Raw genomic sequence first — 19,523 nt, 5'->3', positions numbered from 1 at the left:
TTTATATATTTGAGAATTTTTGAAATACTGTGAAATTGTTGGATGAAAAAATGTAATTTGCCTTTTTTTCCATTTTTTGTTGTTGCTATTTTTCACAAAAAAAATTTTTTTATCTTTATTTGATAAAACAGTTCGGCGATGGCTTACCGTCAAGTCAGCGGCACGCTCTACAAAAATCATTAAATTTTAAAAAATGACTAGGTTAGATTTTTTTGCTTTACAATGTTCTATGAATTGCTTTTTTAAGAACAACCCTTATTTAAAAAAATTACTCCCTGTGATGGAAAAGGTATTAAGAAAATGACAAGGCAGACGTCGACAGTGCGCACGTGCCAGAATTTTACGTAATTTCCATATTTTTCGAATAATTGTGTCGAAATGTATGAAAAATATTGTGAATAAAAATAACAAAAAAAAAGTTTAAATAAATGAGAGTTTAGAGGGAGAGAAATTTCAAGTATATTTAGAAAAAAACTGCGAAAAAAGTGTGAAAAGTGTGGCGAGCAAGCCTATTATTTACATCTGTTGGCATCTGTCATCTTCAAAAAAATGTTTAAAAATTCGGCAAAAATCACGGAAGATGATGTTCCAGGAGAAAAATTAGTGCACAAATCGGTCGAAGAGGAGTGTTAAACAGCTTAAACGATGGCTGGAATATAGGAAACGATCTTTAAAAGGTAAAAAAGGGATTTTGTAGAAAGGTTATTTGAGGATGTGTTTGGCAGGTATTAATATTTTCTTTCTTTGCTAACATTTACTTACATATTGAATGAATAATTGGTATCAGGGTTTCGAACCTCCTAAAAGTTTTGATAAAAATAACATCTATTTAATACTTTCACTCGAGCACGCAAAACTATTATATGTATGTATTTATAACCAGTTTATACGAAAGAAGCAAAATTTATTACTACAATCCTAATACCAGGAAATCACTAACAAATGACTTTTTATTGACTAAACTTGAAAAAAGAAGTGGAAAATGTAATATTGTGTTATTTTATATTTGTATGAATATTAAATAATTACTCAAAAAAAGTTCTGAACTGCAAATCTTGAATAAAAGAAAATATTTATACCTGCCATACAAAGCCTCAACTAACCTTTCCACTAAATCGCGTTTTTTTCCTTTTAAAGGTCGTTTTCTACATTTAAGCCATTGATTCGCAGCTGTTCAATACCGTGCTCTCCTACTGATTCGTGCACTAATTTTGCACCTGGAACATCATCTTCCGTGAGTTTCGCCGAATTTTTTAGTATTTTATAGAAGATAACAGGTGCCAACAGATGTAAATAATGGCCTTGGTCGCCGCACTCTTTGCACTTTTTTGCCGTTTTTTTTCTAAATAGACTTAAAAATGTTCTACCTTTAAAATCTCTATTATTTACAAATTTATTTTTTTTTTGTTTTTATTAACAATATTTTCCATACATTTCGACACAGAACTGTTCGAAAAATACGGAAATGACGTAAAATTCCGGCACGTGCGCACTGCCGACGTCTATGATAAAAAGGTCTATTGCCCTTATCGCGAAGATAGTCTTAATTTGATTGGTAGTATATGACAATTATGTACAGAACAGGATGCATTTTTTCCGAATGTGATTCGCGCAAATGATTCTCATAGGTTATACACAGATCATAGCCAAAATGTATTTTACAACATACATGTAGATCCCCATCATCCATGGTCACAACAGTGCTTTTCAAGATTTTAAGATGATTTCAACTTATCTTTGAAAATAGTTTTAATAACAATTTGAAAAAATTATTTTATAAAAAGCCTGCTTTCAAAAAATTTTCAATCGTTCTGAAAATTTAGATGGTTTTTTATATGAAAATGGATTTTTCTCGTTAATAATTGATTAATTGTTGTGCTAGAAGTTGTTTAAAAGCATTAAAAGATGCAAAGAAAAAGGTAAATTATATTTTTTGAATATACACACATAGAATGGAAAATAGTTTTCATAAAAGATGTTGCAATTTTAGCTTATAAATTGCGGGGGTTATTTTTGTGTAGATATCGAATTTTTCGCAATACGTGTTTTCATTACAGGGTGGAGATTTTTTTTATAAGGGTTAATTTGATAAAAGCGATTGATATGACATTGGAAAATAAAGAAAGAACACAAAAATCCAAACAGTTGATGTATACAATTTTTGGCATCAGTCTGCAAGTTTGTATTCGGTTACAAATATGGGGGTTGTTTTTGTCACGAGTAGGAGTGAAGAATAATTGTGCTCATCAGTATCTTGATGTATTGAATAGATTACCGGCATTACTAAGCAGTGGCAGAGAATTTGATTGCCTCCAGTGTCTTGTTTGCTGTTTGTAATTTCTTTCTATTGCCCGTTGGGTAGTCGAACCGAAAAGTTCTGCTTGTCATGTCATTAACAGATCCACTTGACGGGGATTCGTATCTTGCGGAACACGATTTCTTCGGCCATCGATGTTTGCTAATCCACTGACGTAAGCAGAAAAATTCGAGACAATAGACGCAGTACTTTGCGTCCGGGTCGCAGTGTTGAATTGATTTGTTGGGTCCACTTGAAAAGGATTTTGAATTGGATTCTAATTCGGAGGTAAGCCTCTCATAAAGCGTTCGAATTCATCCAACAAAGTGTTCAGATACTTTTGCTGGTGAGATATTGTTCTGACTTACTGCTTAACTAATGATTTGCGCGCTTGCGCACTCTGACCCTCTTTGCTTTCGCGCAAGAATTTTCAAGAAAGATTTTTCCGTTGTTTTCGTACTGTTTTAAAATCGCATTGTTTGATTTTTGGACATCACTTCCTACACACATTTTTACTCGCACTAATTATTCCCTCGTTTCAAACTTTCGAGGGGATGAGAGGTAGAGGGGGAACGCATCCTTATTTTCTCACTTTTTCGCAATTGTATTAAAATTGTTCGTGCTTTAATCCACAGCTTTATCGCACTTTTCGCTCCATAAATGTTCACACGCATCAATTCCAAAACAGAATGATACAGTTTTACGAGGAAAATTGCTCTATCGACAAGGATGCTCTCGATCTCCTGTTAACGTACTTTGAACCACGTTGCGGCATAAAAACTTAACGAACTTATTTTTGCGAGCGTACCGTTTACATTCCACTTCTGAGATGTTAGAATTAAATGTGTACACATTTTCAATCAATTATAATCACTTTTTTTGCCACAAAAGCACTGAAAAGTGGTGTTGACAAGACTTTATTATCAAGAGTTATTTGTTTATCAATAAAAAAATGTGTATTGCACATTTGCAACGAATTATAATTCTTCCCTTAACACAAAAATATTAGAAATAAGGGAATAATTCCACTTTATGGTACGCTCAGATTAATATAAAAGGAGTTAAATTTCCCAGGACAAAATTCCTAACCTATTAGACCTAGGACACAGACTAGAAGACTTTTTTAGAGTTACGCAGATGTTCTTACACGTTATTATTTTTTGGAAGGACTGTAGCTTTAGTTTACTTTAACTCATCTATATAACACATTTCAATGCATTAATAAGATTCGAAGGTTCACAGTGCTTTTTAAATCTAAAGTTTTTCTGAAAATCCAACAAAAATGAGAAGTTTTCAAATTTCATACTTTGGAACCTATTCAAGATAGCAGGTTATTTTTTTAATTTCATGTAATTTTAGATTAGGTTAGGAATTTGTAAATGAAACAATTTCAAGTTGAAAGTTTTATTATACGAAACATTTTCCGTGCTTTCTGAAACGGTTGAATTTGGATTGCTTGGTTTGAAAATATTTAATTAAAATTTTTCCTGCTTAGACAACTCAATCTAAAAATTTATTAATTTTGATGGTTTCTACTTTGGACTTTTAAATAGACTAAACCCTTAGAATAACGTGATTTCTTTACTTCGGTATTTGAATTAATTAAAACTATTGATTGAAATATCTAGGGACCAAAATTTAATTTGGAATTTCTTTTTAAAATACATCGGATTACACATGTTTTTAGTTTTTAAGCCTTGAACTTGAAAATATAAATAAGCATGAAAATATCTGAAACCCGGAATAAATATTAAAAATGACCACTAATTTTTATCTGTGTATTGATGTTGCATAATTAGTTTAAATTGCTAGAATCATAACTTCAAAGAGGTAAAAATATGTATGGTAATTTTTACATACCGCTTCGACGCAAACAGCTTTGCATTGGGCACCATTAAAATCATCAGTAGACCTGGACAATTCTTCGAAGTTGACGTCTGGTGACATATTCATCTTGCGAGAATGTATTTGCATGATGCGCGCTCTAGCCTCTTCGTTGGGATGAGGAAATTCAATTTTTCTATCCAAACGGCCTGACCTGAGTAAAGCAGGATCCAAAATATCCACCCTATTTGTTGCAGCTATTACTTTAATGTCTGCAGTAGAACTAAAGCCATCCAATTGGTTCAGTAACTCCAACATGGTGCGTTGCACCTCTCGATCTCCGGCTTTTTCCGAATCAAAACGTTTGGTTCCAATTGCATCTAATTCATCGATAAAAATGATTGCTGGTGCCTTTTCTTTTGCTAACGAAAACGCATCTCTGACTAACTTTGCACCATCACCAATAAACATTTGTACAAGTTGAGGTCCAGCTAATTTTAAGAATGTAGATTTTGTTTGAGCTGCACAAGCTCGAGCGAGAAGAGTTTTTCCAGTTCCAGGTGGTCCGTAGAGAAGAACTCCTTTTGGTGGTTGTATTCCTAAATTTTCAAACTTCTCCTTGTGAGTCATAGGAAGTACAACTGCTTCAATAAGTTCTTGAATTTGCTTGTCCAACCCTCCGATATCAGAATACTGTTCAGTAGGTCGTTCGTCTACTTCCATCGCCTTTACTCTGGCATCATACTCGGCGGGTAGTGTTTCGAGAACAAGATAACTGTCCTTATTCACGCCTACTAGGTCTCCAGGTTTTAAGGATTCAGCATCGACGAGTCCTATTACAGGCAAAAAGTATGTTTGTCGTGTTGAAGTTTTAATCACAGCACACTTGCCTTTTCGTTGAGCATCTAAGTCAACAACTGCCCCATCCTCTTCTCCCATGTCCTGTGGGTCAACGTCTAATAGTTCTATAACATTGGAAACTAAATACGGAAGGGTCTTATTAACTTTGATCTTTTCTGTATTCTCTTTTATCTTATCATTTTGTGCTTGTAATTCGTGAGAGATCCTCATTACTTCACTCTTCATAATTTTTATTTCGTTATCTAACAATCGCGTTCGCGACACAATCTCATCTGTGGACATTCGCAAAACATCCTCTCCAAGACTTTCCTGTGAACAAGAATTTTGATGATAAAAATGGTGAGTACAGATCAGGTAAAGCATGGAAATGATGTGAAAGTCAGGAAATTTGGTTGGTCAGGGATTTTGAATATAACTTAATTACAGGATTAAAATTGATACATTCTTGTTTTTAGCTACTTTTTTCTACACCAAATACTTTTTCGATACTTTTTACAGCCTCGAGGTACTTAAAGCTATTGTTAGGGTAAAAAAAGGCTTGGTATTTTTTTAAAAGTATTTTCAGTATTTTTACGACTTCTTTTATCGTTTTTAGGAAGAAATTTATATTTCTTTTAAATTAAACAATTACAATTAAGAAAATATCCAATTATAAATCTTTTTATCCTTACAGATTTCTGAAACAAACAACATATGGAGGGTCGACAGTGGCAGAGTAGTCGAGCTTTGGAAACTGAATTTAAAATACATTATGAAGGAACATGAAATACGATTTCTATGAAAATTTCAGACCATTTACTTAACGGGATTAATTTGTGATATGCATTTTGAAAAATGCTTTACGTAACGCAGGCATGATTTACATATTTTATCAGCCTGTTTTTAGCTCTGCTAGTTAACCATAATAAACTACTAAGTCATGCCTTTGTCATATAAAGTATCGCGTTTTCGCAATACGCAACTTCGGCTCGTGCTTCTCTCTTGTCAATGTCACGTTATTGCAAATTAAAAATAGAATCAGAATCTTTGATTTCTGAAACATTATTTTCAAGTTCATAATGTCCGAACTCGAATATGTACACATTGTTATATGCGATAATTTCCAATACAAAATCCCAATTTCTACTTTTCTCTATATTTATGTTTTAAATTATATTTTACAGATTTATAATAGATATTTCATAAGTTTTTAAAACACTCAATTTTTCTATTAATTAAGCGCCCTAGGGATATAATGAAAGTGTATCCTGAGCAGGATATTCAGCCTAGATTGAAGTTCCATTCCTCGAGTATCTTGTGTGTAGACCAGCTTTCTGTTTAATGTACCTTAAAGATAGCTAAGTACCCGTTTTTCTGCCTCCTAATGACATCACCGTAAAAGTTGTTAAACTGGCTCTGCATGTTCACGTTCTACTTAATATCAGGTCGAGTTGTGATTGCGGTGTATGTGAGTGTCCCAGTTACCTCTCAGAAACGGAAGTGAGTTCATCTTGTTGATTTATGTAGGCGAATCTAATTTCGTTCCAACGGTGTGGCAAGTCTTGAATGCCTTGTAATTAATCATTTTGAATCTTAATCTCTGTAGACGCAATATCATCTTTAACTATATGCATATAATATAGTAAAGTCATCTGTCAATGAGCGGCGAAAACGTTTGCAAGTACCCAATAGACAATTTGCAGCTCCATGCAAAATGAGATTAAAGATTCTGTACAATGTCCTGAACCTATTTGGAGCTTCGCGACGTGATCAACATATCGGCATCGTTCACTAGTAAATAGGTCGGTTCATTTTCTTCAGCGTCAATATACAAGGCACGGATCCCAATTTTTGACTCAGACTAAATGCTTTTATATCTAGTTTTGCATGGGATTGTCGACCAGCTTGACGCAAACCGTTAATAGCCTTCCAAACATTGCAGAATTTATTTCCTAATTTAAGGGCGCCGAGCATCATTATTGATAGCTGTAAGATCTTGTCGATTATTTCAATCCTGTCGATTTTTAATGCAATACTCCTAACCACATGTGACATTCTTCAGCGGTATTTCCGATGCATTGATGGCCATGTTTGCGACGTAGAATGCATTGCCTTCGTTTCTTTGGGTTCTATTGATGTCTACTGCGTCTTTCGTTTTTTCGAATTCTTGTAGTGGCGGCTGCTTGTCGTCTGAGTGATTCTGACTGATTTGTCTCTCAAATTCTAAGAACGGTGGTTCACTGTCATTCGAGACATTTTGATCGATTTATCTCTTAACTCCAAGGAATTGTGGCTTACTATCGTTCGATACATTTCTATCGATTTTTCTCTCCAACCCAAAGTATTGCGGTGATCTCTCGTTCGCAATTTGGATCAACTTAGATTACTTTTGGCACAATCGCTTCTTCATTGTCGATTTTTTTTTCTACACAGAGATTCAATCTAACAGGTTGCAAGAGTTCGTTGGTACCATCTGGTTCGAAATGATGAGAAATTTGACGTCTCTGGAAAGAATTACCTTTCAATTCCTGCGTATCCATGCGCGATATGCATTGAACTGATCAGCGTATCCAACAAAAATTCCTTCAACCTACCTTGGATCGAACTTTCCCTTCTGCGGTGATTTATCAAGTGTAGAAACTTTATTTTCAAAAAATTTGAGATGTAGGAAATGTTCGGTCGTTCTCCAGTCTACCTATTTTATGGAGTCCTGTTTGGAACTTTCTTTGTAGGACATCTATTTCAAATGTAGGCCGCAGCTGTAGCAACAGCTTCGGTCCAAAAAGATTAAGATAATGTAGAATATATCAGTATGCATTTTACGACCTCTACAAGCGTTCGATTTTTTCCCTCAACTTTCCCGTTTTATTGGGATGTGTGTGGTGCTTTTACACGCTGATGAATCCCTTCATTTTTGATGATAGTGTTAAGTTTCAGGTTGACAAATTAACGACATTCCCGTTGGTCCGAATGAACTTAATTTTTCGCCTAATTTGAGTTTCTACCTAATTTTTAAATTAAGTGAACTTTTCGATTGCTTCTTTAGTACATATACAAAAAACAAAAGAATAACTTCAGTTGTACCCTTGATGATTACTCTTAAATAGGTGAACGATGTGCTTGTGATTTTTCCAGTTAAAAAAACTTTACATATATTTAAATCAATTTGGTGGTCAAAGCTAATGTTTTACGATTTTCTTGTAAGCAAATTAGGTTGCCGAAACGATTGGCACTTAGATAAGTTATGCCTTTACAGTCTTGCTTTACACATATTCTTTTTTTAAATCACTTGATAATTGTTATTGACAACTTTTGGGACTGAAATTAATTTGTTTCACAAGGTTTCAAATCGAACGTCACCATTTCCGTTCACGCCAGTACCAGAAATACTGGCAAGCTTCAAAAATCTGTTCGTATCCGTCACGGTTGTAGATGTACTTTTACTGCTACACAAATACACAGTTAAGATGTATATGTTATTAGGGCAGTGTTCGGCAAACTTTTTGCTCACTTTTTAGGTAAGGGCAGGACTGAAGCTACGTTTTTCCTGAGATGGGTTAGCTTTCCTCTGCGGAAGTTCATTGTTAGACGGGATATTCAATAAAGTAGTAAAAAAAATAGATTTTAAAATTTTTGAAATTAGCATGAAAAATATTGTAGGCTACATGAAAATACAAAACAGGAATGTAACAGCTACAATTTGCAAACTTCACCTGCTCCTTTGTTGAAGCATGAGTTTCGCCTAAGTCCTCAATAACCACCATGTTTAATGATTCATATTTCAACCTTGGGTCTAATATTATTATCATCATTAATTTTCAATATTAATTATTATTAACCTAATGTTTATAAATACTTAATAATTAGTTATTAATGAACCCTCAGAGGCCATACTGGTGGAAATCGTGCAGGAGGAAATTTTAAAGGTCCCTCTCTCGCAGAAAAGGTTAATTTAAAAATTCTTATATTTTATGTGATACATCAGTTTAAAGATTTTGTTAATAAAACGTTTGATTTCTTTGAAGAAATTTTACCCCGAAATCATATATTGTTATAGTTATTTAAATTTAAATTAAAACACTGTACAAAACGATTAAAATCTTGCAAACCAAAGGACCCCGTAACACGCCTATGGGAAAAGTTGTTCCCGTTAATTTGACTGAATTTTTTTATATGTTACATGTCTCGTTATTCTGAACAAATGTCTCAATGGGCACAAAGCTCAAAACTCAAAGGGTTCCAAGATAAGGCCCGCCGAAGTCAGTATAATGAGGATATCGGCTCTGCAAGTTCATTTGGTCATTTTCCTTACTCGGAAAAGTGGTTTCGGTTATTTAACAGAATTTTTTATATGTTACGCGTCTCGGCATCCTAAACAAATGTCTCAATGGGCACAAAGCCCAAAACTCAAAGGGTCCCCAGATAAGGCCCCCGAATTCAGTATAATGGAGGTATCGGCTCTACAAGTTCACTCGGAAGAGTGGTTTCGATTATTTGACTGAATTTTGATATGGGTACGTTTCCAATAAGAGTCAATGACCTCGTTTACGAGTAGAGCCGATACCCCCATGGCACTGACTTCGGCAGGCCTCATCTTGGAATTCTTTGAGTTTTGGGCTTTGTGCCCATTGATACATTTGTTCAGAATGACAAGACACGTAACATATAAAAAATGCAGTCAAATTAACGGAAACCACTTTTCCCATAGGCGTGTTACGGGATCCTTTGCCCCTGCATGGCCTTTACGATACTGTAGAGAGGTATGGTCTCTGAGCGTTAATAATAAGATATAAAAAATGTAAATTTCAATTAACTTAATTTTAATTATGATTAATTATTATTAATGTTTTTTCATTTTTAATAATTTGATTTATATATTATTTATTTTTTTAAATTTTTAATTAATTTAATTTATACTATTTAACTATTAAGAACTAATATTATCAATTTTCATTATTTATTAATTATTATTATTAATGAATTCCAATGATTCTGGTAAATAATAGCTCAAAAAGTCGCTGATAAATAATTGTTTCATTTTTTTAAATGAAACTAGAATAATTATAAAGTTTCATTTGCGTACTGTTTAAATTTATTATTTTTCTGCCTCTGACTCCCTTTATGGTGTAAAGAAGCCTCGTATAACGCTTTCGGATTGACTGGTGTCTGTTGCTCTATTGTATTCATACCTAAAGCAAAGGCGTTACCAAATTCGAAATTTAAAGATTTTTCATGTTTTTAAAATTCTTTTTCTTCTATAAATTGTTACACATATTTCTTCTTCTTTAGAAATCTGTTCGTAGGTCAGCAACTCATGTTTTGCAAAAATTCCAGTTCATTTCCAATAATCAGAATTCTTTAAGTTACTTACTTTTCTTGTTATTGAGCTACAGAGATAGGAATAATCAGTTCTACGCGGAAACGAAATAAGAGGCAACAAAAACCAGCCCCACCACTTGCCACTATTAGGTAGAACCGAAGCGGCCCGATGCGAGTGGAGCTCACGGATACGGAGCCTCAAGTGTAGTGCTAAGTGGAGGGGGTGCTTTTCGTAGGGGCAACCCCCCTAATGAAATACTGGCTTGCGGACTCTGCTACGATCGCCCGTCCTGTAAAATTCAACTTTGACGCATTAGGCCCCTTTCTTCGCCGACGGTCAGATATATAAAGCTCGTTATATGGTTTTGATTATTGCAATTTTACCGAAATTGACAATGTTGTTGATTCTTACAACAAATTTTTTAAACATGAAAGTATGATGACATGCAGTATCATTCTTACACAAATAAATGCCTAAATTTTCAAATGAATTCAATCATAACTTCTATTGCAGAATTGCAGATGAAAAAAGTAATATCATTTTACACGTTAATCTCCATAAGAGAAAAAAGTGAAATGCATAGTCCTATTTATTCTTCAATCACATTTAAAAAAATTCGAACATGTCTTTTTTTAGACCACCCTAATTCTCAATGGAAATAAAAAGTTAAAAATTTAATTTTGTTTTTAAATCTTATATTAGCGATACAAAAAACTTGAATTCGAAATCGGTGACTTTTTTGCGATTAAATATATCTAAAATTATTCTTGATTCTTTCTATCGCAAAAATATAAATATTTTGAATTTCGAAGTTTCAAAATCCTAATGTTGAAATTTAGGAATTTTTAGTTTTGAATTTTAATCCCTATTCTTAGAACCGCTTAACAAAGGAAGCGCCTGTGTCGAGCCAGACCTTTTTGGTGGTAGCAGATACTGCCACAAGATTTTGACTCGACACGCAAATAAATGAAGAAAAACATTTTCTGAGATTGGCAATGTTTAGCTCATTACTGCCACAAGATTTTGACTCGACACGCAAATAAATTAAGAAAAGATATTTTCTGAGATTGGCAATGTTTAGCTCATTGAAATGACTAGATTCTGTATAAAATTTGAGAGGAATGAATATTCCATTACCATTAATTAAAAATAGATGATTTTTGGTAATTGTTAAAAAAATTTACAAACAAATTCACAACTGGGCTACTTTTCAATTAATACACCGAAAAAATATGGGACTATATTAGTTCAATAGTACCTTGGACTAATACGCTTCGCATAAATTAGAACTCTGTAGGTAAAAAAGGGGAACTGGATCTCTTCATTTAATTTGTAATTTTATCGGTTTTAGTATTGAACCGACGTTATAGTAATACCGAACTACATCGATTACTAGGCAGTCTGATAAGTACCTGAAAATTCTAAGAGATGGCATCAGTATTCACTAATGTGAACCATTTTCGTCGAGCTCCGAAGCGTCCAAAAACGCAACAATGGGTCGGAAAGGTTATGGCCTCCGTATTTTGGGATGCACATGGCATAATATTCGTGGACTATCTTGAAAAAGGTAAAACCATAACCGGAACATACTATTCATCATTATTGGACCGATTGAAAATCGAAATGGCCGAAAAACGACCGCATTTGAAGAAGAAAAAACCGCTTTATCATCACGACAATGCGCCTGTTCATTCATGCTCAGTTGCACAAGCAAAATTGCATGAAATCGGCTTCGAATTGGTTCCTCAGCTACCGTATTCACCAGACCTGGCCCCCAGCGACTATTACTTGTTCCCTAACTTGAAGAGAACTCGCAACATTCATAAGTTGAATATCAGCTGTTCTAAATCGTCGAGCATACACTGTTCCACTTTTGTATCGGGTACAGGACGAAATCTGAATCACAGCGCATCGGTAAGATAGAACTTTTACGATTTAAAATACTACACGCGTTACGTTTAAACAATGAGCAGCTGCAATTCTAAAAATGCGATAAAGGAGTAGCTCCACGCATGAAATTCTCACATTGAAGTATCAAACGGCGCTAGGTGGGGCAAAGCGAAACCCGACCCGTTCAATGTTTTCATACGCGAAATAACGGCGTCTAAACAACAGTGTGTCGACATAGATATAATCGCTACGCTTCGCTCCATTGGACTCTGCTGGTTCGAATAACGACGAACAGCGAGAATCGAACGAATCTGTAACGTAGGAGCTTCGCGTGAGCAGTACGCTGAGTTGCGGCACCGGACAATATGTGCTGCTAAAAATTAAACACTAATTATTTAAATATCAAATCTCGCATGCTCTTTAATTTAAACCGTGCACGTCAATAATTAAAGTAACAAATATCGTTCATACAATAAAGTGCGAGAATTAACGATGATGAACGGTTAAAGTTACGATAGTGCTGTAATGAGATAGTTGCAGATATAGAACACTGTCGGATCAATCAACGAACGCCAGCTGATCGAATTAAATGGTATTTAGATTGTTGGCAATTTAAAATGCAAGCCGATTGTCAATCGAACTTTGTATGTCCTGCAACTACGCAACTTGTCGCGTACCAGTATCAGTACGTGATCAGTTTCAAACATAGATTATAATAGTTATACACTTGCAGTATAAACAAAATTGATTGGTTTTACTTTTTAATTGTAATATTGCTACAAAATTCATTTTGCGTTAAAAGTCGACAAATTTTAAAATATACAAATGCGTGCGCCTAAATGATTTAAAGTAAAATTTATTCTTCTATTATTTTACATTTTTCATTATCACGAGCTTTACGCTTTAAAATTATGTTATACAAAAATTAGGGGGAAAAGGTTTAAAAGATTAGTAGTTTTTAGGTCATTACACGCAAAAAAATTTAAATTTCTTAATTGGCCACAAAAAAGTGAACCACTAAATTAAATAAAAAACTATTTTCTATGTATAAAAGTAGACCAAAGCCAGAAAAAATGAGAAGTTAAACGTCCAAATTGAACAAAAAGTTTCCAAGATACGGCAATTTGAACATAAATTACATAAACACAAATAACTGAAAGCCTTTTCATTCAAATTGACTCAAAATTGAACTCGATCCATAGAATCTTGGGTCCTAAAAATAACTAAAATATTTTTCTTCAGCCGCCTTCGTTGTGAAAAAACGAAGAAAATAAGACTTGTAAAATTCAAATCGGTCGAAGCGTTGGCGAGATATGGTCAGCGACACACACACACACACACACACACACACACACACACACACACACACTAAACATTGCCAATCCCAGAAAAGATATGTTCTTCAATAAAATTTTTTTTTAATTAAAATTAAAAACACAACAAATTTTTTTAAAATTATTCTAAACAACTGAAAATTATTTCTATACAGTTGTAACACTGTTTTAAGATCGTCTTTGATCAATCTGAATGTCTTCAAAGAAATGGAACTTGGGAAAAGGTAAGAAAATGTTTTTTTAGTTCAACTTTGTTGTTGAATAACAGATCTTTAAACAATCTACAAGAAATTTACTCACACAAATCTTTTCGAACTTTAAAAAGCTTTGATTGAAAAAAAAGTTTAAAGCGGATGAATAGTGTAGGCTGAACATTTATTTGTCTACGGGTACTTCTTTTCTTGTACTGTGCGGCGGCTGGGTTGCCGCGCGGCTGCAGTTTGCTGACCACTGTATTAGGCTGGTTCAAAAGAAGACTTCAGGCATTTTTTAACTCAGACTGAAAAATATTGTAGGCCACAGGAAAATAGAAGGCACATATTCTTTAAATCAAACTATTAAATAAGGCTACGAACTTCACTTTTCTCTCTTATAGAGTTTTACATGTAAAATGGCAGAAATTTTTTTTTCATCTGCAATTCTGCAATACATGTTATAATTGAAACTGTTTAAAACTTGCCGCAATTAATTGAACAAGAATGAAAATGCATTTTACCATCATTTCATGTTTTGCAAATATTATGTAAGAATTTAAAAACATTTTTTATTTCCATTAAACTGCAATATTCAAAACCTTTTAACAGGCTCTTTATACAAACAAAAAAGAAATCGAAAATTCCTTTTCCAAAAATCAGTTAAAGTTTTATTTTGTGAGTTATAAAATTTTTAAGCTGGTCCAATCAGGAGCGCCGCATAAACAGCCGTGCGTGCATGATCGCTAATCCAACGCAGTGGTATTGAAAAGTGCGCCGAGGTGGGGTTAGCGACGAGAGAACAGTGGTCACTACACTACATTAGACTCCCGCTCACCCAGGCACAACTGTTTATCCCGTGCTCCTGATTGATCCAGCTTAAATATCTTATAACTCAAAAACTAAAACTTCAACTGATTTTTGGAAAAGGAATTTTCCATTTATTTTTTGATTTGTATACAGCCATAGAATTCCGGACACTTGAATATGGGAAACCCTGTATATTTTTATCAACTGAAATTTGTATACAAATATTTTGTTTATTTTAGAAAAGTATACAAAGGAAGGCAATCAAAAAATAAAATATAATAATTGATCCAAAAAACATATTTAAAACATGAAAAATTATTCATGTTTAAGCTTTCGACGTCTTTGGTTTAGGTAAGAATACAGACAGCAGTCAAGCTGAAGGCTCTACTCTGATCCTAATTTCTAATTCAAGCAATCAAAAGTTTTAAATTAGGATCAATTGTCGCCGATTTTTGTTTACCTTTTAACACTGACTATCTAATATCACGGGATTTTCTGTAGCGTAGTTAAAAATGCAACCGTTAATTTTGTAGAAAATTCGTGTGTTGACAATCCAACTGTTGAATTTTGTAGCAAATTTTTCTCTGCGAAATTCAAATGTGTAATTTCCAACAAAAAATATTAACTTCCTACAAAAAGAGTGAATTATCAACCACAACTAGTTCAATTAACAACTAAAAAGAATACATTTTTTAATCAAAAATGGGATAGTTGAGTATCAAGTTTTAAAAAATTAATTAATAACAGAAAATAAAAATTTTCAACAAAGTACATGAATTTTTACCAAATTGCCTAGAAGATTTTTATACTCGAAAAGATAATATTTCAAAACAAAAATGAACTAGTTGAATTTTCACATTAAAAAATTAATTAAAAAAAAAAGATTTTTCAATCAAAGAAATGAATTCTCAATTAAAATGATAAATCTTCAACAACAAAAATTAACTTTTAACTTTGTAATTATGTTTTACCGGATTAAAAACATTTCTCAGAAAATTTTCAAATTTTCTTATCCACCTTAAAAAAAAATTATGAATTTTTCAAAAAAAAAAAAAAAAAAAAAAAAAGGTTCTTTTTTTCAAATTGTCATAACTTTATCAAAAATTGGTCGATCGAGACGTTGTTTCTTCTTAAAAACCTTTGTAATTAAATGTACTTTCCAACAAACAAAAAATACAAAAAATTTTTTTGATTGTAAACTCTATAAAATTTTTTATGTTTTTTGAGAAAACCCGTTAATTTTTTGAAGTTCGCTATTTTTTATTTTCTTCAAAAAAACTTCAATCAATTTTTCGACTATTCCCACCAATCCCAGAATGGGCCGGATTTAAAAAAAAAATTTTAATTAAAATTTTTTGTTCAGCTTTTCATATTTTTACAATAATAAATAATTTTATTTATTTTTATTTTAGAATAACAAATAATAATAAATTCATCTAGTTTCAATGATTGTTTTAATCCTTGCAAAAATTTAGCTTGTTCTTTAGAGACGAATGATTGAGGTAGAAGATTTTTCAACTCTTTACAAGAATCTTCAACAGATTCATCGGTTAGCTTAATAAAAGTTTCCAAAAAATTATCAAGCAACGATTTTTCCGGCTGTTATTTATTTCAAAGTAAATAACGAACTTGAATACAGAATCTAGTGAATATATCAGATTGTAACAATCATGACGCCGTCGCCGTTCATGTTATCACCGGAATAATTACTGGTTTTCTGAAAAGTTTTTCTAAAAGTGTTCACAAGATTCATTATTCCTCGGATGGGGCTCCTCAACAATTTAAAAACTACAAAACTTTATAAATTGATATTATCATGCCAGTGATTTTTAGCATACATGCCGAATGGAATCTTTTTGCGACTGCCCATGGCAAAGGTCCGTATGGCGGTATTGGTTGCACTATCAAACGACAAGCAGCGAGAGCAAGTCTCCAACTAGCGGTTAATGACCAAATAACGACACCTCACGAACTGTTCGATTGGGCTTCTGCTCCGGAAAACTTCCAAATATCACGGTCAGTTTTTCCTCAGAAGAGTATTAGAATAAAGCTGTGAATGATTTTAATGACCGATTTTTGAAAACGAAACCAATTACGGGAACTCAGCAATTACACAAATGGTTGTTTATATGTTAAAAATTTTTCAAATTCAAATGAACATAGAAAATGTAAAATATTTAAACGCCAAATAAAATGAAATAAATTATTTGTTTTATTACTATTAAAAACATTACATTTGAATCCTATCAAACGTACAATCCTTGTTATTAGTTTAAGTTTAGAATATATATTAAGTATGATATACCGAGGAATCATTGATTTGCATTTATTTTATTCTATAAACAAGATTTCTAGAAATAAAAATTTAAAAAACTAAAAATTTTAATTTAAAATTTTTTTCCCAATTCGGCCCACTCTGGGATTGGCGGGAATAATAGCAAAATTGATTGAAGTTTTTTTTTTTTTAATAAAAAAATAAATCAAAAATGGCGAATGGTCAAAAATTGACAAAACTATGACAATTTGAAAAAAACAACCACTTTTTTGGAAAAATTCCTAACTTTTTTTGAGGTGAGTAAAAAAATTTGAAAATTTTCTGAGAAATGTTTTTAGTCGGTGAGAACATAATTACAAAGTTTTAGCCAAATCGAAAGAGGTCGCGTTCAAAAGTGGTCGATTTGGTATGGAATGTCCCATACATATATATATTAGGGTGGTCCAAAAATGCATATCAAAATGGGTTTGCATGCTAGAGGGCAACGACCCCCCCCCCCCTTTCCATTTTATTCCAAATATGAAAAAAGAAATTCTCTAATTTTTTACTTTTCTATTTTTTTGTTTTAACAGGTGCCGGTTTTGACTTGAAGTTTCCAATGTAAAATTCGTAGGGAAAAATCACTTCTTTGAGTTTTTAGAGTAATTTTTTAGGGTTTGAAAAAATGTGACGGGAAAGTATAAGGGCCTGTAGAGAATTACCCAACGAAGAATCTCATCTATCAGACATATGGATTTGACAACCCTAACACACTACCCACGAGTACCTTACAACTACCCTTAAAACAAAAAATGTCAATTCTTCATGAAATCGACCTTTTGAACAATGTATTCTCGTCTTTTTTTACTTAAAATTGTTCATATTGGTGATATTAGAGAGTTAATTACCCCTCGGGTGTACCTCACGTTTGTGAGGACGCTGAATTCGAATCCGGTGTCCGTTTGACGCCATCAGGACAGTATCAAAGATAGTTCATAGTCAAACTTACAAAACTCATCGCTAACTAGCTAATTTAGGGTAAATTTAGGTTTAAGTGGTCGCTGAAATCGAATCCGGTGTCTGTTTGACGCCATCAGGTCACTATGAAGGTGAGTTCAAGGTCAAACCTACAAAATTCATTGCTCACCAACTAAATCAGGGTACCTTCAGGTTTAAATGATGCTGAATTCGAATCCAGTCTTCGTTTGACGCCACAAGGTCAGTATCAAAGTCGATCCAAAGTAAAACCTGCAAAATTTATCGCTCACCAACTAGATCAGGGTATCTTTAGGTTTAAGTGGTAGCTGATTTCAAATCCCGTATCCGCTGGACACCGGCAGTTCAGTGTCCGTTCAACACCTGCAGGTCAGTATCAAGGTCAATTCAAGGTCAAGCCTACCAAATTCATCGCTAATCAACTAAATCGAGGTACTTTTAGGCTTAAGAGACATCTTGAGATAAAGGTTAAGAGATCTTAAAGGTCGAATTTGTAAAAACCTAAAGAGTTCTTATGTGGGTTCTATGCTGTTTAGAATTTGTAACCTTGTCACTATTCAAGAATGCAAAATAGCACACGTAGTGGGAGAACCACAATTAGTGTGCGTGCCGTACGTGTGATGACTTTTTAAGGGGATGTACACTTATCGGACTTCAAGTTATCGGACTTGTGCTGTACTGGTGTTTTGTAAATCCACTATATCGTCCCAGCATTATTGTTATGATTTTTACATCTCCACAGAGCTGCCACTCGTGGCTACTGTAGTTCAATTTATTGAGAAGAAACTGAAGAGTCTCGTATTTTTCGCCGAGTGTAACAGAGTGTGCAACTGGCAGAGGTGCATATTTATTTCCATTATGCAACAAACCACCTTTTAAACTTCTTGTAGACGAATTTATGAATAGTTGCCACAGGTTAGCATTATAAGGTATGCTTTTAAATTTTTCAACTCACACCTTCAGATTATTACAATATACAAAGTCTCCTACCGAAGAAAAAACTTTCCTTAGAAAAACCTAAATCTCGAATTAGATCGCTTTGTTCTTCTTCGTTAAAGCATCGTTTTTTTTTTATTTCACTATCCGATGCGGACTCTTTCTCTAGATCATCTTCTTTACCTTCTTGATTTTCTGACTTTTCCATACCCTCTGCATTGTTTAAATTGTCCTGATTGTTGCATTGATTTGTTTCCGTAGAACTATCTCTTTAAATGTCGCTGGTATATACTCGATACGTAACTGAATCATTAACAGGTCAAATCAACGTATGTATATTCTTTTAATTAAAAACTTCAGTCCTGCATTGTCTTTGCAATGTCTGCCAATGTCACTTATAAGAAAGGTACCCGCGGTGTACCTCACCGATTTTCTTGAAATTGTGATATGTTGTAGAACATCAAAAAATATTCGACACGTATTTTTTTATACGTGCCCATAAGCCCATTTAAGGGGTGAAAACAACCCTTGAAGTTCACCCCTAAAAACACATTTTTTTAATTTCTCGAATACAATTCGTAATTTTTTACTGAAACAAAGTGGGTAACACTTGTTATTGAAAAGCACATATTTATGCATTATTTTTAGTCATCAGACTCGCAACCCCCCTTTTTTATTAATGAAAAACTTTATATGATGGCCATTTTTTTCACTATACACATTCCAAAACCTGTTGAATCTTGACAAAATTAATTGTTTTATGCACAATAATCAAAAATAAAGTTGACCTGTTCCGGCATTTTCAAAAAAAAATCCCTTGAGGGGGTGAGCT

At 33.4% G+C, this 19,523-nt stretch overlaps 1 protein-coding gene across 1 annotated transcript in view; it reads right to left on the bottom strand.

The window, feature by feature from the left end:
• Positions 1-19,523, bottom strand: part of LOC117169746 (26S proteasome regulatory subunit 6A-B) — a 147,527-nt gene that overhangs the window by 9,167 nt on the left and 118,837 nt on the right. The window contains exon 2 of the mRNA XM_033356252.1: positions 4,157-5,290. Coding sequence (XP_033212143.1) covers positions 4,157-5,290 — 1,134 coding nt within the window. The remainder of the gene's footprint in view (positions 1-4,156; positions 5,291-19,523) is intronic.

This window comes from Belonocnema kinseyi, chromosome 3, assembly GCF_010883055.1.
Source record: "Belonocnema kinseyi isolate 2016_QV_RU_SX_M_011 chromosome 3, B_treatae_v1, whole genome shotgun sequence".
Classification (NCBI taxonomy): domain Eukaryota; kingdom Metazoa; phylum Arthropoda; class Insecta; order Hymenoptera; family Cynipidae; genus Belonocnema; species Belonocnema kinseyi.
Note: the sequence above shows the minus strand (reverse complement) of the source record. Positions and strands in the feature narration are given on the sequence as shown.